This window comes from Oncorhynchus mykiss, chromosome 26 (assembly GCF_013265735.2).
Source record: "Oncorhynchus mykiss isolate Arlee chromosome 26, USDA_OmykA_1.1, whole genome shotgun sequence".
Classification (NCBI taxonomy): domain Eukaryota; kingdom Metazoa; phylum Chordata; class Actinopteri; order Salmoniformes; family Salmonidae; genus Oncorhynchus; species Oncorhynchus mykiss.
The window spans coordinates 42089028-42111990 of NC_048590.1; the positions used below are offsets into that span (position 1 = coordinate 42089028).

Sequence of the window (22963 nt, forward strand, 5' to 3'; positions counted from 1 at the left end):
AAGAAACTGCTAGCCGTTGGCTGCAACCCGCTGAGAACTGCTAGCTAACTGGCAAACACAAAAACAGTCAACTCCTGGAGTACAGAACCCTAGAAATCGGCTGATCGCACACTAGTGGCGAAAGTAAGAACTGCCAAAATTGCACAGTCAAATAGGAGAATAATTATACTTTTTTTTTCTTAAAGTAGAGGCATACTAAGACAGAAATGTGACAGTGTGTAAATGATAACACATTAGTGCAGAAAATGAAGAACATTTATTAAAATGCTAGAAGTGAATTAACTATGCAAGTGAGCAAAAGCTGTGTGCATTATTAAGGAAATAGTTGTTTAGCTCAAATAGTCGCCTGTCTCTAATAAGCGCCTGTTGTGTTGAGTGATTTTAAGCAAATAAACACCCATGCTATTAATTAGAGTTTCATGGTATGTCCGATTGGGATAAACAAGGGACATTAATTGTCTGCTCCAATCTTGTGTCCATTTGACCTTGACAACCCTCTACCTGTCCTGGTATATCTTTAGAATTCAGGAAGTAGGTTGAGTGTGTGTGCGTGCGTGTGAGAGAGACCTACTTCTCTGCTATTTTGGGTACCATTCATGCCCCCTTAGAGAGATGGAGGCTCTGTTTGGTTTTGTCCTGTCGAGGTGTTATAACAAGGTCTTTTTCAAGGTGTCCACACAACACACCACAGCCCTAGTTGGACCTGCTTCTCTGTCCTACCATTACAGGACTACAGAGGCAATATTGAAACCTTTATTAACGTTTGGCAAAGGATGATATCAGCCCTTCTATAAGTTTATATACATTGCTTTCAGAACGTATTCAAACCCCTTGACTTTCTCCACATTATGTTGTGTTACAGCTTGAATTTAAAATTAATTAAATGTATCTTTTTTGTCACCAGCCTACACGCAATACCCCATAATGTCAAAGGGGAATTCTGACTTTTTACATTTTAACAAATTCATTAAAAATGGAAAGCTGAAATGTCTTGAGTCAATAAGTATTCAACCCCTTTGTTATGGAAAGCCTAAATAAGTTCAGGAGTAAAAATGTGCTGAACAACTCACATAATAAGTTGCATGGGCTCACTCTGTGTGCAATAATAGTGGTGAACATAATTTTTAATGACTACCTCATCTCTGTACCCCACTCATACAATTGTCTGTAAGGTCCCTCAGTTGAGCATAACATTTCAGACAGATTCAACCACCAGGGAGGTTTTCCAATGCCTCGCCAAGGTCACCTATTGGTAGATGGGTAAAAAAAAGAAAGAAAAAAGCAGACATTGAATATCCCTTTGAGCATGGTGAAGTTATTAATTACACTTTGGATGGTGTATCAATACATCCAGTCACTACAAAGATATAGCTGTCCTTCCTAACTCAGTTTCCGGAGAGGAAGGAAACTGCTCAGGGATTTCACCATGGGGAGGCCAATGTTGACTTTAAAACAGTTAGTTTCATGGCTGTGATAGAAAACTGAGGATGGATCAACAACATTGTAGCTATTCCACAATACTAACCTAAATGACAGAGTGAAAAATAGGAAGCCTGTACAGAATACAAATATTCCAAAACATGCATCCTGTTTGCAACAAGGCACTAAAGTAATACTGCTAAAAATGTGGCAAAGCAATTCACTTTTTGTCCTGAATACAAAGTGATATGTTTGGGGCAAATCCAATACAACACATTAGAGTACCACTCTATTTCAGGCATAGTGCTGGCTGTTATGGGTATGCTTCAGGACTGGGGAGTTTTTCAGGATAAAAAATAAACGTAATGAAGCTAAGCACAGGGAAAATCCTAGAGGAAAACCTGGTTCAGTCTGCTTTCCACCAGACACTGGGAGATGAATTCACCTTTTAGCAGGACAATAACCTAAAATACAAGGCCAAATCTACATCGGAGTTGCTTACCAAGAAGACAGTGAATGTTCCTGAGTGGGCGAGTTACAGTTTTGACTTAAATCTACGGCAAGACCTGAAAATGGTTGTCTAGCAATGATCAACAACCAATTTGACGGAGCTTGAAGAATTATGAAAATAATAATGGGCAAATGTTTCACAATCCAGGTGTGGAAAGCTCTTAGAGATTTACCCAGAACGACTCACAGATGTAATCACTTCCAACGGTGCTTCTACAAAGTATTGACTCAGGGGTGTGAGTACTTATGGAAATGAGAGCTGTCTGTATTTCATTTTCAAAAGTTTCAAAAAATATGTTTTCTCTTTGTTTGTGTGTAGATGGGTGAGAAAACAAATGTATTTAATCCATTTGTATTTCCGGCTGTAACACAACAACATGTGGAATAATTTAAGGGATATGAATACTTTCTGAAGGCACCGTATATTTATATGTGCATACATGTATTTCTATTAGTCCTGAAAGTGCTTTACAGTGTAGGGACTCACCCCATCCATGTGTAGCGCCCCTCTGGGTGATGCACGGCAGCCATTTTGGCTCTTGAACGCTCACCACACAATGAAAGTGGTTGATTGTGACATTGACATATGAAATGTCTCTCTCACCTTTCACAGAGGGGAACTGTTCAGCTCACCCTCACAGCAGAAAAGCTCCCAAAGACCCTCCATCCCCTCTCTCTCCCTGGAATGCATCAGCCTCCCCAACAGCCAATCCGAGCCCCTCTCCAGCCCCCGCCAGGAAGTGAAGCATACGTTGCCATTGGGGCTCAGAGAGAAAGAGCCTCCTGCTGAACCATCCACCCCAGGCCGTCCAGCAGTGAAAACACCACAAAAAGGCACCGCAGCTGGGGATAGAGAGCCGTGTGGGCCCCCGGAGCCATCCACCCCCACCAGAGCCGCTGCCATCAGACAGAGGGCCGTGTCCCAGCAGACAAGCTTTGACAACACCATCTCTCCCAGTTCACCCAGTAAGGTAAGAGCCACTGGGTTAGCTACAAGGATATGGTTGATCATATTGCAAGGGGATAGAAAGTGATGAGATTCCTGTCCGTTATTCTTCTAGCCTAACCAACATTTCCCCCCCTTGTTCTCTCTCTTTCTTTTCATCAATCTTACTTGTCTCATGTTCTCCTGTTTTGTTGTTTCTCTCTCACTCCCTTCATCCACCTTGCCTGTCTCATGTCCTGCTGTTTTGTCGCCCCCCTCCCTCTTTCTTACACTCTCTTCATCCAAACTTGCTTGTCTCATGTGTCCTTTTGCTTCCTCCTCTCTGACTCTAGCTTTGTCAGAGAGTGGCGTTTCAGCAGACCAGTTTTGAAGCGGCTGGCCCCAGGTCTCCAGCAGCCAGCGTAAGGGTCCTTAGTTACCTCACACCTCCTGTCCTTCTTACAATGTCAAAATGGAACAATAATAACATGTCCGAATAACAGAAACAACCATTGTCCCTCCTGCTAGCCCCTACTCCTTAACGGTTAGCAGATCAAGATTGGCATCCTGTTTGAAATTCAATTCATAAATTGACAATTGCTTATTGTATTTTATGATTTTTATCTCTGACAGAATATAAAACTGGAGTGACCTTGTAGCAGATCAAGGGCTGAATGTATCAAACGTCTCAGGGGTGCTGATCTAGGATCTGGTCCAACCTGCCCATGTAATCTTATTCATTATGATCTCTGAGGCACAACTGATCCTAGATCAGCACTTCTGCTCTGAGATACTTGATACATACACCCATCAGGGGCTGTAAGCGAAGAACGCATTCTGAGGGTCAAGGGTTAACTCCACCCCCTTCTGTGTGACAGGGCGAGCCAGAGACCCCACCCTCGAGGGCAGCTGCTGGTCCCGCCCATCGCAGACACGTGCGGACCATTCAGGAAGTGCGGACGACGGTCACACGCATCATCACAGACGTGTACTACGAGGACGGGAGAGAGGTGGACTGTAAGGTCACTGAGGTGGGGACCAAGCCATTTAGCTCATAGACCTTTCAACTCTTTCTTTTTGACATTGATTACGCCTCACTGTTGCTGTGTGTGTGTGTGTGTGTGTGTGTGTTCGTGTGTTCGTTCTCTTCCTCAGGAGTCGGAGGAGCCGGTGGTGGACAGCCGTGTGTTGGAAAGCGACATCTCTCCGTGTCGCACCGGCAGCTCCATGACCTCCGGTGACCTGGGTGATGTCAGCTCTCTGTCCTCCAAAGCTTCCAGCCTGCAGCACAGCTCCGGGGGCACCAGCATAGTCACGGGTCCTGCCCAGAGGGGCCCTGAGTTTATCATGCCTCCCAGCCGAGGGGCCAAGTCTGTCAGGTACTGTAATGGACATGGGTTTGAATTGGATTGTATTTTTTTTAAATGATGCATGCAGTTAATTTCCTGATCTGAATTGACCTTTTCCGTCTAGTGACTGCCTTCTGCCTTCTTGTAATGAGTGGCCCTCAGTCTAGTCTTCTGTAACATGATCTATATCCATGCTCTAACACTATTTATTGTGCTTATTTCTTAGTCTTAATCTCTGTTGTCTTTGCACGCACATTTTCACACCTGTCAACAACAAACATCAGAGAAACAAAATAATTCCTATACTAACAAGGGTTCAGTATCTAAGTACCCTCTTAACCATAGAAATAGAATTACTAGAAGTGACATTCTATGTCTATGCTTTTAACCACTCTTACGTGTTGACAGGTATGCATGCATATGTCAGTCTTTGACTTTGTCCACTGTCTAACTACCCCTCCGCCACAACCCCCCAACCCAACACCCAGATAAGTTATTCTAAGGCCCTATCCACAACTGCTCCCCTAGATGGACCAACCCATATGGTCACAATAGGGGTATCCATCAGCTGCCCCATTTCTGCTGTACTGACCGTCCTTCTCTTGGTAGAACTTGGCCTGGGCATAGATCTAGGATCAGCTAACCCTCCCCAACCCTAACCTCAACCATCATAAGGAAAAATATAAAACTGACCTTAGTTCAGCTTTTATGGGATGATTCATCCTTCCCTGTCCCTTTCCTCTCTGTCTGCAGCCCCAGGAGGGGGAGTGGGCCACAGCAGAGGGGCCACAGGGGTCAAACGGCAGGGTCAGAGTTCATGAGCGAGAGAGTTCAAGGACTCCATGGGTCACGGGCATTCACCCCATTGACGCCCCGCGGAAGAGCCAGGAGGGGCAGACCTCCATCCCGCTCACCCCTGTCCAGGTGAGCCCTGTCTAGGGACGCCACTGGAGCTGTAGTGGGTCAGAGTTTCAGAAACACCTAGTGACATCATCAAAAGCAGACATTAGGTGCATGAACAAACACAACTACATCCACGCCAGCACGTACGTAGCCAATTGTGCCTTCCCAAAATAGTAATGCAACGCGATTCAACCAGTGTGCAACGCATGGGAGTTGGTTGCTTCCCGACATCATTCAGCATTCTAAAACATGTGTGGGTGCGTGTACGTTTTTTCCAACCTTTATGCTTCCATTTTGAAAACAAGTCAACCTGAGATGAGACACTGAGATAGTTTAATGAAACCTTAGAATTGAGTACAGAAATTGAACATTTTGGGTTCCTAGCTTTAGAACAAGGATCCTCCATCCTGCTGTTTCTAGAGAGCTGCAGTAGCCCAGGTATTTGTTCCAGACCATTGTCTCTCCAATCCCACAGGGTCCCTGCTGACATTATCCTTTTCCTGTCTTCACTAATCATCTCAACGCAACACAGCTGTCTCCTTTTCCTGTCTTCACCTATCATCTCAATGCAACACAGCTGTCTCCTTTTCCTGTCTTCACCTATCATCTCAACGCAACACAGCTGTCTCCTTTTCCTGTCTTCACCAATCATCTCAATGCAACACAGCTGTCTCCTTTTCCTGTCTTCACTAATCATCTCAACGCAACACAGCTGTCTCCTTTTCCTGTCTTCACCTATCATCTCAATGCAACACAGCTGTCTCCTTTTCCTGTCTTCACTAATCATCTCAATGCAACACAGCTGTCTCCTTTTCCTGTCTTCACCTATCATCTCAATGCAACACAGCTGTCTCCTTTTCCTGTCTTCACCAATCATCTCAATGCAACACAGCTGTCTCCTTTTCCTGTCTTCACCAATCATCTCAATGCAACACAGCTGTCTCCTTTTCCTGTCTTCACCAATCATCTCAATGCAACACAGCTGTCTCCTTTTCCTGTCTTCACCAATCATCTCAATGCAACACAGCTGTCTGCTTTTCCTGTCTTCACCAATCATCTCAATGCAACACAGCTGTCTCCTTTTCCTGTCTTCACCAATCATCTCAATGCAACACAGCTGTCTCCTTTTCCTGTCTTCACCAATCATCTCAATGCAACACAGCTGTCTCCTTTTCCTGTCTTCACCAATCATCTCAATGCAACACAGCTGTCTCCTTTTCCTGTCTTCACCAATCATCTCAATGCAACACAGCTGTCTCCTTTTCCTGTCTTCACCAATCATCTCAATGCAACACAGCTGTCTCCTTTTCCTGTCTTCACCAATCATCTCAATGCAACACAGCTGTCTCCTTTTCCTGTCTTCACCAATCATCTCAATGCAACACAGCTGTCTCCTTTTCCTGTCTTCACCAATCATCTCAATGCAACACAGCTGTCTCCTTTTCCTGTCTTCACCAATCATCTCAATGCAACACAGCTGTCTCCTTTTCCTGTCTTCACCAATCATCTCAATGCAACACAGCTGTCTCCTTTTCCTGTCTTCACCAATCATCTCAATGCAACACAGCTGTCTCCTTTTCCTGTCTTCACCAATCATCTCAATGCATCACAGCTGTCTCCTTTTCCTGTCTTCACCAATCATCTCAATGCAACACAGCTGTCTCCTTTTCCTGTCTTCACCAATCGTCTCAATGCAACACAGCTGTCTCCTTTTCCTGTCTTCACTAATCGTCTCAATGCAACACAGCTGTCTCCTTTTCCTGTCTTCACCAATCATCTCAATGCAACACAGCTGTCTCCTTTTCCTGTCTTCACCAATCATCTCAATGCAACACAGCTGTCTCCTTTTCCTGTCTTCACCAATCATCTCAATGCAACACAGCTGTCTCCTTTTCCTGTCTTCACCAATCGTCTCAATGCAACACAGCTGTCTCCTTTTCCTGTCTTCACTAATCGTCTCAATGCAACACAGCTGTCTCCTTTTCCTGTCTTCACCTATCATCTCAATGCAACACAGCTGTCTCCTTTTCCTGTCTTCACCTATCATCTCAATGCAACACAGCTGTCCCTGTCTAACATGTATGTTTCTTATTGACTAAAAGGAGCCCAGACTTTAAAGCACTACTTGAAGAAATGTGCAGTATATAGAACATGACTGGTCTGTTCCACTGGAGGAGTAACGCTGATCTATTCTTTACATAACGTTTCTAAACATATGTCTGTAATGTTCAAAATGTTGATGGTGCTCTTTGTCCTATTGACTCTCTCAGGGGTGCCGGCGTCCCTCGTACCAATGCCCGCGGCCAACCACTGTCCTCCTCCGAGGATGAGCCCTACACCCGCCTGTGTCCCACCCCGCACATCCCAGACAGCCCAGCGGTCCCCAGCCACTCCTCCACGTCTCTCCTCACCACCATTTCCCAAGATGAAAGCAGCCCAGCTGGGAGCAGCTTCGTGGGGCTTCGCGTGGTGGCCAAGTGGTCCAGCAACGGCTACTTCTACTCAGGCCGCATCACCAAGGACCTGGGCGAGGGGCGTTACCGGCTGCTCTTCGATGACAGCTATGAGTGCGAGGTCACGGGCAAGGACATCCTGCTGTGCGACCCCATCCCCCTGGACACTGAGGTCACGGCACTGCTGGAGGACGAGTACTTCAGCACAGGTGATTCTGCGTTCAAAACAACTGGGAACTCTGAAAAATATGAGGTCAAATCATGACGTCAGTGATCTTCAGGTCGGAAAGTCGGAGCTCTAGAAATAGACCTGAGTTGGAATGACCGTTCAAATAGATTTTTCCCAGTCCAAGCTCGTTTTCTTTCCTCCTTCCCAGTAGTTTTGAAAGCAATAAAGTCGGAAGTCAGAGAGTTCCCAGTTGTTTTGAAAGCGGCATGAGAAGGGGAAAAGAGAGGACAGATTGTTTGCACTCCCAAAGTTTCCACTTGAACAATCCCTGACATGGATGTAAAAGCATATGATTGGTTTGGTGTAAGCTTTCTCCCATGGTTAAACGCATGACGGGGAGTGTGAAAACACGTGTGGAGAATCTGGACGCAGGACAGGAGAGGACAGGAGAAGAGAGAATGGGGTTGGAATGGGTTTGGAGTGGAGGATAGAGAAATAAGACAATTCGAGTCTCAACACAGACCCATGGCTGAGAAGAGGTCAGGCTGTCACTGGAAACTCATTTCCCTTCATGTGGTTGGCCCTTTTCCCAATTCTGTCTTTAAATGGAAAATAAATTGGTGATCCTGACTCTCCACAAATGTAATGGATCTTCAGTGGAATGTTAACGTCAGTGTACTGTAGTCTCTCTTCAATTGACTGTTGTTTTTCTCCATGTAGCTGATATGATGCAAATTTGACTGCTTATCAACCCTTCTCTGGCTTTGCGTTGTCTCCCCAGGTCGAGTGAAGGACTACAAGAAGGAGGGCGAGGACTTGTTCTACAGTGTGGAGAAGCAGGGCCAGACTACAGCTGTAGAGAGGGAGGGCCAGACTACAGCTGTAGAGAGGGAGGGCCAGACTACAGCCACTACAGCTGTAGAGAGGCAGTGGTACAGCCGCAGTTCTGTCATCCTGACCATGGAGCAAGGCAACAGGCTGAGAGAACAGTACGGCCTGGGACCCTACGAGCCCTCCACACCCCTTGCCAAGGCCTCTGATATCAGCCTGGGTAAGACAACCACAAAGCTTTGAGGATTGACTAAGTGAGAACCATATAGCCGTGCCCTGGCAAGAACCACAAGTACCCTTTCCACACTGAGCCGAGATGTACTCCACTGGCCTGGTTACGCTAACACAATAGTTGCTGGAACTCTTCTGGAAAGGACAGTGTGAAACTAAATGATTGGACCTAGCACAGTAGCATACCACCCAGCATCCCACTGCTGGCAGGGTTGGTCCTGGGTGGTCCCTGGATGGGAGACCAGATGCGACGAAGTGGTGTAAGAGGGCTAGTAGGAGGTACTCTTTTCTCTGGTCTAAAGAAATAATAAAAAATATCCCAATGCCACAGGGCAGTGATTGGGGACATTGCCCTGTGTAGTGTAGGGTGCCGTCTTTCGGATGGGACGTTAAACGGGTGTCCTGACTCTCTGTGGTCACTAAAAGATCCCATGGCACTTATTATAAGAGTAGGGGTGTTAACCCTGGTGTCCTGGCTAAATTCCCAATCTGACCCTCATACCATCATGACCACCTAATCATCCCCAGCTTCCAATTGGCTCATTCATCTCCACTTCTCTCCCCTGTAACTATTACCCTGGTCGTTGCTGTAGATGAGAATGTGTTCTCAGTCAACTTACCCGGTTAAATAAAAACAGTACAGGTTGGGTTGGCCTGATAATGTTAAAATGGTATAATGTGAGCACCGCCCAATAAGGAAATATATTACATTACTCCTCTTAAGTTTGAGTTGAGTCATCTCTACGTTTCACATAGCTTGATAAAGACTCCCAAGTCCCTGTGAAAACAGTGATTCCTTCATACAGGAAGAATCTGCTGAGTGTTTCATCAAACAGAAGTGGGGTTAAATGTTAGTCATTTCCGTGTCAAGTGTGATGACGTGTGACATTGCTGTGCCCGCCCCCACAGATTGAAGTAGAGATATCATGAGTACATTCTATGGCGCTGTCTTCCACAGATAACCTGGTGGAGGGGAAGAGGAGACGCAGGGGGATCACAGGGGGGGCCAGCCCCCTCACCCCTGGCCCCTCTGGGAAGAGGAAGCTGATCAGCTCTGAGGACAGGGACAGGACCCCGGCTAAGCGAGGCCGCAGAGGGGGAGCCAGAGCCGGTACGGAGACCAAGTCACCCTAAACTTGACACCATACCTTAACCCTGACCCTACACCTAACCTCTGTGTCCAAGCCTAAACTCTCAACTGTAACCTCTAACATTTAGGTTCAACTTAAATGTCAACCCAAAACCTAAAATGCCCACCTCCAACCCCAGTCTATTTAACACTAAGCCACAGCCCTAACCTCAACCTCAGTAACACTAAGCCACAGCCCTAACCTCAACCTTGGAGCATAGATCACTGAGCAAACCATACAGACCTGACCCCAGAACCGTGGACTGAGAGCCCTTGGTGATGGTTTGGATAGGTGGAAGCATTTTATACATTCTAGAAATGTGTTTCTATATTTATTAACATAATTGGTCTCAGTGGGGTGCAGAATTTTCAGACTGCTGCAATGTACATTTTAACTATTTATTAATACAATTGGTTTTAGTCAGTATTGGTCGTTTTTATGAATGTAATTATGAACTATAAGAGCAGGGCACGCATTGAAAATGTAATGGTTTTTTTAACACCATTTTTTTAATAAAGATTTGGATATTTGAAATGATTTTCTGTAAAGAGTATTCTTAGTATTGCTAGCTCTCTATAGAGATTACAGTATATAACCAGTCATAAAGCCTTTGAGTTTGTATTCAGACCCACAGACATTTTTGACTACCACAGTGCACTGCAACCACCACCCTCTCCTTATAATATAATAATATATGCCATTTAGTAGACGCTTTTATCCAAAGCTACTTAGTCATGCGTGCATACTGCATACATTTTATGTACGAGGTGGCAGGTAGCCTGGTGGTAGAGTGTTGGACTAGTAACCGAAAGGTTGCAAGATCGAATCCCTGAGCTGACAAGGTAAAAACTCTGTCGTTCTGTCCAAGAACAAGGCAGTTAACCCACTGTTCCTAGGCTGTCATTGAAAATAAGAATTTGTTCTTAACTGACTTTCCTAGTTAAAGGTCAAATAAAAAAATGTTTTCTTTAAAACGGGTGGTCCTGGGAATTGAAACCACTATCCTGGCGTTGCAAGTGCCATGCTTTACCAACGGAGCGACAGAGGACCTTAGGCTGAGTTGGTATGTGAATAACTATTAATAGACTTGGTGTTGGTCCACATGTGTAAAGGTGTGTTTTTATATTATCCACTGAATATCAGAGGGGTGTCTCCATAAACCTTTCACTCCTTTGAACCGCGCACGGATCCCAAAAACTTGTTTTGAGTGACGGCAGACAATGTTTCATGACATTGAGAGAAGTGTCAAGTCAAACCTGTTTTCCTTTAGTTGTTTGAAGAGCTGAACCTCATGTTTTACTGTACCGGTGGTGTTTGAAGAGCTGAACCTCATGTTTTACTGCACCGGTGGTGTTTGAAGAGCTGAACCTCATGTTTTACTGTACTGGTGGTGTTTGAAGGGCTGAACCTCATGTTTTACTGCACTGGTGGTGTTTGAAGAGCTGAACCTCATGTTTTACTGTACTGGTGGTGTTTGAAGAGCTGAACCTCATGTTTTACTGCACTGGTGGTGTTTGAAGGGCTGAACCTCATGTTTTACTGTACTGGTGGTGTTTGAAGAGCTGAACCTCATGTTTTACTGTACTGGTGGTGTTTGAAGAGCTGAACCTCATGTTTTACTGCACTGGTGGTGTTTGAAGAGCTGAACCTCATGTTTTACTGTACTGGTGGTGTTTCAAGGGCTGAACCTCATGTTTTACTGTACCGGTGGTGTTTCAAGGGCTGAACCTCATGTTTTACTGCACTGGTGGTGTTTGAAGGGCTGAACCTCATGTTTTACTGCACCGGTGGTGTTTGAAGGGCTGAACCTCATGTTTTACTGCACTGGTGGTGTTTGAAGAGCTGAACCTCATGTTTTACTGCACCGGTGGTGTTTGAAGGGCTGAACCTCATGTTTTACTGTACTGGTGGTGTTTGAAGGGCTGAACCTCATGTTTTACTGTACTGGTGGTGTTTGAAGGGCTGAACCTCATGTGTTACTGTACTGGTGGTGTTTGAAGGGCTGAACCTCATGTTTTACTGTACTGGTGGTGTTTGAAGAGCTGAACCTCATGTTTTACTGCACTGGTGGTGTTTGAAGAGCTGAACCTCATGTTTTACTGTACTGGTGGTGTTTGAAGAGCTGAACCTCATGTTTTACTGCACTGGTGGTGTTTGAAGGGCTGAACCTCATGTTTTACTGCACCGGTGGTGTTTGAAGGGCTGAACCTCCAGTTTTACTGTACTGGTGGTGTTTGAAGGGCTGAACCTCATGTGTTACTGTACTGGTGGTGTTTGAAGAGCTGAACCTCATGTTTTACTGTACTGGTGATGTTTCAAGGGCTGAACCTCATGTTTTACTGTACCGGTGGTGTTTCAAGGGCTGAACCTCATGTTTTACTGTACTGGTGGTGTTTGAAGGGCTGAACCTCATGTTTTACTGCACTGGTGGTGTTTGAAGGGCTGAACCTCATGTTTTACTGCACCGGTGGTGTTTGAAGAGCTGAACCTCATGTTTTACTGTACTGGTGGTGTTTGAAGAGCTGAACCTCATGTTTTACTGTACTGGTGGTGTTTGAAGGGCTGAACCTCATGTTTTACTGCACTGGTGGTGTTTGAAGGGCTGAACCTCATGTTTTACTGTACTGGTGGTGTTTGAAGGGCTGAACCTCATGTGTTACTGTACTGGTGGTGTTTGAAGGGCTGAACCTCATGTTTTACTGTACTGGTGGTGTTTGAAGAGCTGAACCTCATGTTTTACTGCACTGGTGGTGTTTGAAGAGCTGAACCTCATGTTTTACTGTACTGGTGGTGTTTGAAGAGCTGAACCTCATGTTTTACTGCACTGGTGGTGTTTGAAGGGCTGAACCTCATGTTTTACTGCACTGGTGGTGTTTGAAGAGCTGAACCTCATGTTTTACTGTACTGGTGATGTTTTAAGGGCTGAACCTCATGTTTTACTGTACCGGTGGTGTTTCAAGGGCTGAACCTCATGTTTTACTGTACTGGTGGTGTTTGAAGGGCTGAACCTCATGTTTTACTGTACTGGTGGTGTTTGAAGAGCTGAACCTCATGTTTTACTGTACTGGTGGTGTTTGAAGGGCTGAACCTCATGTTTTACTGCACTGGTGGTGTTTGAAGGGCTGAACCTCATGTTTTACTGCACCGGTGGTGTTTGAAGAGCTGAACCTCATGTTTTACTGTACTGGTGGTGTTTGAAGAGCTGAACCTCATGTTTTACTGTACTGGTGGTGTTTGAAGGGCTGAACCTCATGTTTTACTGCACTGGTGGTGTTTGAAGGGCTGAACCTCATGTTTTACTGCACCGGTGGTGTTTGAAGGGCTGAACCTCATGTTTTACTGTACTGGTGGTGTTTGAAGAGCTGAACCTCATGTTTTACTGTACTGGTGGTGTTTGAAGGGCTGAACCTCATGTGTTACTGTACTGGTGGTGTTTGAAGGGCTGAACCTCATGTTTTACTGTACTGGTGGTGTTTGAAGAGCTGAACCTCATGTTTTACTGCACTGGTGGTGTTTGAAGAGCTGAACCTCATGTTTTACTGTACTGGTGGTGTTTGAAGAGCTGAACCTCATGTTTTACTGCACTGGTGGTGTTTGAAGGGCTGAACCTCATGTTTTACTGCACTGGTGGTGTTTGAAGAGCTGAACCTCATGTTTTACTGTACTGGTGATGTTTCAAGGGCTGAACCTCATGTTTTACTGTACCGGTGGTGTTTCAAGGGCTGAACCTCATGTTTTACTGCACCGGTGGTGTTTGAAGAGCTGAACCTCATGTTTTACTGTACTGGTGGTGTTTGAAGGGCTGAACCTCATGTTTTACTGCACCGGTGGTGTTTGAAGAGCTGAACCTCATGTTTTACTGCACCGGTGGTGTTTGAAGAGCTGAACCTCATGTTTTACTGTACTGGTGGTGTTTGAAGAGCTGAACCTCATGTTTTACTGCACCGGTGGTGTTTGAAGAGCTGAACCTCATGTTTTACTGTACTTGTGGTGTTTGAAGAGCTGAACCTCATGTTTTACTGTACTGGTGGTGTTTGAAGGGCTGAACCTCATGTTTTACTGTACTGGTGGTGTTTGAAGAGCTGAACCTCATGTTTTACTGTACTGGTGGTGTTTGAAGAGCTGAACCTCATGTTTTACTGCACTGGTGGTGTTTGAAGGGCTGAACCTCATGTTTTACTGCACTGGTGGTGTTTGAAGAGCTGAACCTCATGTTTTACTGTACTGGTGATGTTTCAAGGGCTGAACCTCATGTTTTACTGTACCGGTGGTGTTTCAAGGGCTGAACCTCATGTTTTACTGCACCGGTGGTGTTTGAAGAGCTGAACCTCATGTTTTACTGTACTGGTGGTGTTTGAAGGGCTGAACCTCATGTTTTACTGCACCGGTGGTGTTTGAAGAGCTGAACCTCATGTTTTACTGCACCGGTGGTGTTTGAAGAGCTGAACCTCATGTTTTACTGTACTGGTGGTGTTTGAAGAGCTGAACCTCATGTTTTACTGCACCGGTGGTGTTTGAAGAGCTGAACCTCATGTTTTACTGTACTTGTGGTGTTTGAAGAGCTGAACCTCATGTTTTACTGTACTGGTGGTGTTTGAAGGGCTGAACCTCATGTTTTACTGTACTGGTGGTGTTTGAAGAGCTGAACCTCATGTTTTACTGTACTGGTGGTGTTTGAAGAGCTGAACCTCATGTTTTACTGTACTGGTGGTGTTTGAAGGGCTGAACCTCATGTTTTACTGCACTGGTGGTGTTTGAAGGGCTGAACCTCATGTTTTACTGCACCGGTGGTGTTTGAAGAGCTGAACCTCATGTTTTACTGTACTGGTGGTGTTTGAAGAGCTGAACCTCATGTTTTACTGTACTGGTGGTGTTTGAAGGGCTGAACCTCATGTTTTACTGTACTGGTGGTGTTTGAAGGGCTGAACCTCATGTTTTACTGCACCGGTGGTGTTTGAAGGGCTGAACCTCATGTTTTACTGTACTGGTGGTGTTTGAAGAGCTGAACCTCATGTTTTACTGCACCGGTGGTGTTTGAAGGGCTGAACCTCATGTTTTACTGCACCGGTGGTGTTTGAAGGGCTGAACCTCATGTTTTACTGTACTGGTGGTGTTTGAAGGGCTGAACCTCATGTTTTACTGTACTGGTGGTGTTTGAAGGGCTGAACCTCATGTTTTACTGCACTGGTGGTGTTTGAAGGGCTGAACCTCATGTTTTACTGTACTGGTGGTGTTTGAAGGGCTGAACCTCATGTTTTACTGCACCGGTGGTGTTTGAAGAGCTGAACCTCATGTTTTACTGCACCGGTGGTGTTTGAAGAGCTGAACCTCATGTTTTACTGTACTGGTGGTGTTTGAAGGGCTGAACCTCATGTTTTACTGTACTGGTGGTGTTTGAAGGGCTGAACCTCATGTTTTACTGCACTGGTGGTGTTTGAAGGGCTGAACCTCATGTTTTACTGTACTGGTGGTGTTTGAAGGGCTGAACCTCATGTTTTACTGCACCGGTGGTGTTTGAAGAGCTGAACCTCATGTTTTACTGTACTGGTGGTGTTTGAAGGGCTGAACCTCATGTTTTACTGCACCGGTGGTGTTTGAAGAGCTGAACCTCATGTTTTACTGTACTGGTGGTGTTTGAAGGGCTGAACCTCATGTTTTACTGCACCGGTGGTGTTTGAAGAGCTGAACCTCATGTTTTACTGCACCGGTGGTGTTTGAAGAGCTAAACCTCATGTTTTACTGTACTGGTGGTGTTTGAAGAGCTGAACCTCATGTTTTACTGCACCGGTGGTGTTTGAAGAGCTGAACCTCATGTTTTACTGTACTTGTGGTGTTTGAAGAGCTGAACCTCATGTTTTACTGTACTGGTGGTGTTTGAAGGGCTGAACCTCATGTTTTACTGCACTGGTGGTGTTTGAAGGGCTGAACCTCATGTTTTACTGCACCGGTGGTGTTTGAAGAGCTGAACCTCATGTTTTACTGTACTGGTGGTGTTTGAAGAGCTGAACCTCATGTTTTACTGTACTGGTGGTGTTTGAAGGGCTGAACCTCATGTTTTACTGCACTGGTGGTGTTTGAAGGGCTGAACCTCATGTTTTACTGCACCGGTGGTGTTTGAAGGGCTGAACCTCATGTTTTACTGTACTGGTGGTGTTTGAAGAGCTGAACCTCATGTTTTACTGTACTGGTGGTGTTTGAAGGGCTGAACCTCATGTGTTACTGTACTGGTGGTGTTTGAAGGGCTGAACCTCATGTTTTACTGTACTGGTGGTGTTTGAAGAGCTGAACCTCATGTTTTACTGCACTGGTGGTGTTTGAAGAGCTGAACCTCATGTTTTACTGCACTGGTGGTGTTTGAAGGGCTGAACCTCATGTTTTACTGCACTGGTGGTGTTTGAAGAGCTGAACCTCATGTTTTACTGTACTGGTGATGTTTCAAGGGCTGAACCTCATGTTTTACTGTACCGGTGGTGTTTCAAGGGCTGAACCTCATGTTTTACTGTACTGGTGGTGTTTGAAGGGCTGAACCTCATGTTTTACTGTACTGGTGGTGTTTGAAGGGCTGAACCTCATGTTTTACTGTACTGGTGGTGTTTGAAGGGCTGAACCTCATGTTTTACTGCACTGGTGGTGTTTGAAGGGCTGAACCTCATGTTTTACTGTACTGGTGGTGTTTGAAGGGCTGAACCTCATGTTTTACTGCACCGGTGGTGTTTGAAGAGCTGAACCTCATGTTTTACTGCACCGGTGGTGTTTGAAGAGCTGAACCTCATGTTTTACTGTACTGGTGGTGTTTGAAGGGCTGAACCTCATGTTTTACTGCACCGGTGGTGTTTGAAGAGCTGAACCTCATGTTTTACTGTACTGGTGGTGTTTGAAGGGCTGAACCTCATGTTTTACTGCACTGGTGGTGTTTGAAGGGCTGAACCTCATGTTTTACTGTACTGGTGGTGTTTGAAGGGCTGAACCTCATGTTTTACTGCACCGGTGGTGTTTGAAGAGCTGAACCTCATGTTTTACTGCACCGGTGGTGTTTGAAGAGCTGAACCTCATGTTTTACTGTACTGGTGGTGTTTGAAGGGCTGAACCTCATGTTTTACTGCACCGGTGGTGTTTGAAGAGCTGAACCTCATGTTTTACTGTACTGGTGGTGTTTGAAGGGCTGAACCTCATGTTTTACTGCACCGGTGGTGTTTGAAGAGCTGAACCTCATGTTTTACTGCACCGGTGGTGTTTGAAGAGCTGAACCTCATGTTTTACTGTACTGGTGGTGTTTGAAGAGCTGAACCTCATGTTTTACTGCACCGGTGGTGTTTGAAGAGCTGAACCTCATGTTTTACTGTACTTGTGGTGTTTGAAGAGCTGAACCTCATGTTTTACTGTACTGGTGGTGTTTGAAGGGCTGAACCTCATGTTTTACTGTACTGGTGGTGTTTGAAGAGCTGAACCTCATGTTTTACTGTACTGGTGGTGTTTGAAGAGCTGAACCTCATGTTTTACTGTACTGGTGGTGTTTGAAGGGCTGAACCTCATGTTTTACTGCACTGGTGGTGTTTGAAGGGCTGAACCTCATGTTTTACTGTACTGGTGGTGTTTGAAGGGCTGAACCTCATGTTTTACTGCACCGGTGGTGTTTGAAGAGCTGAACCTCATGTTTTACTGCACCGGTGGTGTTTGAAGAGCTGAACCTCATGTTTTACTGTACTGGTGGTGTTTGAAGGGCTGAACCTCATGTTTTACTGTACTGGTGGTGTTTGAAGGGCTGAACCTCATGTTTTACTGCACTGGTGGTGTTTGAAGGGCTGAACCTCATGTTTTACTGTACTGGTGGTGTTTGAAGGGCTGAACCTCATGTTTTACTGCACCGGTGGTGTTTGAAGAGCTGAACCTCATGTTTTACTGCACCGGTGGTGTTTGAAGAGCTGAACCTCATGTTTTACTGTACTGGTGGTGTTTGAAGGGCTGAACCTCATGTTTTACTGCACCGGTGGTGTTTGAAGAGCTGAACCTCATGTTTTACTGTACTGGTGGTGTTTGAAGGGCTGAACCTCATGTTTTACTGTACTGGTGGTGTTTGAAGGGCTGAACCTCATGTTTTACTGCACTGGTGGTGTTTGAAGGGCTGAACCTCATGTTTTACTGTACTGGTGGTGTTTGAAGGGCTGAACCTCATGTTTTACTGCACCGGTGGTGTTTGAAGAGCTGAACCTCATGTTTTACTGTACTGGTGGTGTTTGAAGGGCTGAACCTCATGTTTTACTGCACCGGTGGTGTTTGAAGAGCTGAACCTCATGTTTTACTGTACTGGTGGTGTTTGAAGGGCTGAACCTCATGTTTTACTGCACCGGTGGTGTTTGAAGAGCTGAACCTCATGTTTTACTGCACCGGTGGTGTTTGAAGAGCTAAACCTCATGTTTTACTGTACTGGTGGTGTTTGAAGAGCTGAACCTCATGTTTTACTGCACCGGTGGTGTTTGAAGAGCTGAACCTCATGTTTTACTGTACTTGTGGTGTTTGAAGAGCTGAACCTCATGTTTTACTGTACTGGTGGTGTTTGAAGGGCTGAACCTCATGTTTTACTGCACTGGTGGTGTTTGAAGGGCTGAACCTCATGTTTTACTGCACCGGTGGTGTTTGAAGAGCTGAACCTCATGTTTTACTGTACTGGTGGTGTTTGAAGAGCTGAACCTCATGTTTTACTGTACTGGTGGTGTTTGAAGGGCTGAACCTCATGTTTTACTGCACTGGTGGTGTTTGAAGGGCTGAACCTCATGTTTTACTGCACCGGTGGTGTTTGAAGGGCTGAACCTCATGTTTTACTGTACTGGTGGTGTTTGAAGAGCTGAACCTCATGTTTTACTGTACTGGTGGTGTTTGAAGGGCTGAACCTCATGTGTTACTGTACTGGTGGTGTTTGAAGGGCTGAACCTCATGTTTTACTGTACTGGTGGTGTTTGAAGAGCTGAACCTCATGTTTTACTGCACTGGTGGTGTTTGAAGAGCTGAACCTCATGTTTTACTGTACTGGTGGTGTTTGAAGAGCTGAACCTCATGTTTTACTGCACTGGTGGTGTTTGAAGGGCTGAACCTCATGTTTTACTGCACTGGTGGTGTTTGAAGAGCTGAACCTCATGTTTTACTGTACTGGTGATGTTTCAAGGGCTGAACCTCATGTTTTACTGTACCGGTGGTGTTTCAAGGGCTGAACCTCATGTTTTACTGTACTGGTGGTGTTTGAAGGGCTGAACCTCATGTTTTACTGTACTGGTGGTGTTTGAAGGGCTGAACCTCATGTTTTACTGTACTGGTGGTGTTTGAAGGGCTGAACCTCATGTTTTACTGCACTGGTGGTGTTTGAAGGGCTGAACCTCATGTTTTACTGTACTGGTGGTGTTTGAAGGGCTGAACCTCATGTTTTACTGCACCGGTGGTGTTTGAAGAGCTGAACCTCATGTTTTACTGCACCGGTGGTGTTTGAAGAGCTGAACCTCATGTTTTACTGTACTGGTGGTGTTTGAAGGGCTGAACCTCATGTTTTACTGCACCGGTGGTGTTTGAAGAGCTGAACCTCATGTTTTACTGTACTGGTGGTGTTTGAAGGGCTGAACCTCATGTTTTACTGCACTGGTGGTGTTTGAAGGGCTGAACCTCATGTTTTACTGTACTGGTGGTGTTTGAAGGGCTGAACCTCATGTTTTACTGCACCGGTGGTGTTTGAAGAGCTGAACCTCATGTTTTACTGCACCGGTGGTGTTTGAAGAGCTGAACCTCATGTTTTACTGTACTGGTGGTGTTTGAAGGGCTGAACCTCATGTTTTACTGCACCGGTGGTGTTTGAAGAGCTGAACCTCATGTTTTACTGTACTGGTGGTGTTTGAAGGGCTGAACCTCATGTTTTACTGCACCGGTGGTGTTTGAAGAGCTGAACCTCATGTTTTACTGCACCGGTGGTGTTTGAAGAGCTGAACCTCATGTTTTACTGTACTGGTGGTGTTTGAAGAGCTGAACCTCATGTTTTACTGCACCGGTGGTGTTTGAAGAGCTGAACCTCATGTTTTACTGTACTTGTGGTGTTTGAAGAGCTGAACCTCATGTTTTACTGTACTGGTGGTGTTTGAAGGGCTGAACCTCATGTTTTACTGTACTGGTGGTGTTTGAAGAGCTGAACCTCATGTTTTACTGTACTGGTGGTGTTTGAAGAGCTGAACCTCATGTTTTACTGTACTGGTGGTGTTTGAAGGGCTGGACCTCATGTTTTACTGTACTGGTGGTGTTTGAAGGGCTGAACCTCATGTTTTACTGTACTGGTGGTGTTTGAAGGGCTGAACCTCATGTTTTACTGCACCGGTGGTGTTTGAAGGGCTGAACCTCATGTTTTACTGTACTGGTGGTGTTTGAAGAGCTGAACCTCATGTTTTACTGCACCGGTGGTGTTTGAAGGGCTGAACCTCATGTTTTACTGCACCGGTGGTGTTTGAAGGGCTGAACCTCATGTTTTACTGTACTGGTGGTGTTTGAAGGGCTGAACCTCATGTTTTACTGTACTGGTGGTGTTTGAAGGGCTGAACCTCATGTTTTACTGCACTGGTGGTGTTTGAAGGGCTGAACCTCATGTTTTACTGTACTGGTGGTGTTTGAAGGGCTGAACCTCATGTTTTACTGCACCGGTGGTGTTTGAAGAGCTGAACCTCATGTTTTACTGCACCGGTGGTGTTTGAAGAGCTGAACCTCATGTTTTACTGTACTGGTGGTGTTTGAAGGGCTGAACCTCATGTTTTACTGTACTGGTGGTGTTTGAAGGGCTGAACCTCATGTTTTACTGCACTGGTGGTGTTTGAAGGGCTGCACCTCATGTTTTACTGTACTGGTGGTATTTGAAGGGCTGAACCTCATGTTTTACTGCACCGGTGGTGTTTGAAGAGCTGAACCTCATGTTTTACTGCACCGGTGGTGTTTGAAGAGCTGAACCTCATGTTTTACTGTACTGGTGGTGTTTGAAGGGCTGAACCTCATGTTTTACTGCACCGGTGGTGTTTGAAGAGCTGAACCTCATGTTTTACTGCACCGGTGGTGTTTGAAGAGCTGAACCTCATGTTTTACTGTACTGGTGGTGTTTGAAGAGCTGAACCTCATGTTTTACTGCACCGGTGGTGTTTGAAGAGCTGAACCTCATGTTTTACTGTACTTGTGGTGTTTGAAGAGCTGAACCTCATGTTTTACTGTACTGGTGGTGTTTGAAGGGCTGAACCTCATGTTTTACTGTACTGGTGGTGTTTGAAGAGCTGAACCTCATGTTTTACTGTACTGGTGGTGTTTGAAGAGCTGAACCTCATGTTTTACTGTACTGGTGGTGTTTGAAGGGCTGAACCTCATGTTTTACTGCACTGGTGGTGTTTGAAGGGCTGAACCTCATGTTTTACTGCACCGGTGGTGTTTGAAGAGCTGAACCTCATGTTTTACTGTACTGGTGGTGTTTGAAGAGCTGAACCTCATGTTTTACTGTACTGGTGGTGTTTGAAGGGCTGAACCTCATGTTTTACTGCACTGGTGGTGTTTGAAGGGCTGAACCTCATGTTTTACTGCACCGGTGGTGTTTGAAGGGCTGAACCTCATGTTTTACTGTACTGGTGGTGTTTGAAGAGCTGAACCTCATGTTTTACTGTACTGGTGGTGTTTGAAGGGCTGAACCTCATGTGTTACTGTACTGGTGGTGTTTGAAGGGCTGAACCTCATGTTTTACTGTACTGGTGGTGTTTGAAGAGCTGAACCTCATGTTTTACTGCACTGGTGGTGTTTGAAGAGCTGAACCTCATGTTTTACTGTACTGGTGGTGTTTGAAGAGCTGAACCTCATGTTTTACTGCACTGGTGGTGTTTGAAGGGCTGAACCTCATGTTTTACTGCACTGGTGGTGTTTGAAGAGCTGAACCTCATGTTTTACTGTACTGGTGATGTTTCAAGGGCTGAACCTCATGTTTTACTGTACCGGTGGTGTTTCAAGGGCTGAACCTCATGTTTTACTGTACTGGTGGTGTTTGAAGGGCTGAACCTCATGTTTTACTGTACTGGTGGTGTTTGAAGGGCTGAACCTCATGTTTTACTGTACTGGTGGTGTTTGAAGGGCTGAACCTCATGTTTTACTGCACTGGTGGTGTTTGAAGGGCTGAACCTCATGTTTTACTGTACTGGTGGTGTTTGAAGGGCTGAACCTCATGTTTTACTGCACCGGTGGTGTTTGAAGAGCTGAACCTCATGTTTTACTGCACCGGTGGTGTTTGAAGAGCTGAACCTCATGTTTTACTGTACTGGTGGTGTTTGAAGGGCTGAACCTCATGTTTTACTGCACCGGTGGTGTTTGAAGAGCTGAACCTCATGTTTTACTGTACTGGTGGTGTTTGAAGGGCTGAACCTCATGTTTTACTGCACCGGTGGTGTTTGAAGAGCTGAACCTCATGTTTTACTGCACCGGTGGTGTTTGAAGAGCTGAACCTCATGTTTTACTGTACTGGTGGTGTTTGAAGAGCTGAACCTCATGTTTTACTGCACCGGTGGTGTTTGAAGAGCTGAACCTCATGTTTTACTGTACTTGTGGTGTTTGAAGAGCTGAACCTCATGTTTTACTGTACTGGTGGTGTTTGAAGGGCTGAACCTCATGTTTTACTGTACTGGTGGTGTTTGAAGAGCTGAACCTCATGTTTTACTGTACTGGTGGTGTTTGAAGAGCTGAACCTCATGTTTTACTGTACTGGTGGTGTTTGAAGGGCTGAACCTCATGTTTTACTGTACTGGTGGTGTTTGAAGGGCTGAACCTCATGTTTTACTGTACTGGTGGTGTTTGAAGGGCTGAACCTCATGTTTTACTGCACCGGTGGTGTTTGAAGGGCTGAACCTCATGTTTTACTGTACTGGTGGTGTTTGAAGAGCTGAACCTCATGTTTTACTGCACCGGTGGTGTTTGAAGGGCTGAACCTCATGTTTTACTGCACCGGTGGTGTTTGAAGGGCTGAACCTCATGTTTTACTGTACTGGTGGTGTTTGAAGAGC

General features: G+C 45.5%; 1 protein-coding gene across 6 annotated transcripts in view; it reads left to right on the forward strand.

Annotated features, from left to right (window-relative positions):
* LOC100136262 (TP53-binding protein 1) overlaps positions 1–22963 on the forward strand; it is a 65083-nt gene that overhangs the window by 35679 nt on the left and 6441 nt on the right. For 5 of the 6 annotated variants that reach the window (XM_036963907.1, XM_036963909.1, XM_036963911.1 and 2 more), the window contains 8 exons: positions 2543–2900; positions 3208–3276; positions 3733–3885; positions 4010–4233; positions 4957–5127; positions 7377–7768; positions 8510–8779; positions 9749–9901. In XM_036963907.1, coding sequence (XP_036819802.1) covers positions 2543–2900; positions 3208–3276; positions 3733–3885; positions 4010–4233; positions 4957–5127; positions 7377–7768; positions 8510–8779; positions 9749–9901 — 1790 coding nt within the window. The remainder of the gene's footprint in view (positions 1–2542; positions 2901–3207; positions 3277–3732; positions 3886–4009; positions 4234–4956; positions 5128–7376; positions 7769–8509; positions 8780–9748; positions 9902–22963) is intronic. The other variant, XM_036963912.1, reaches the window with a different exon arrangement.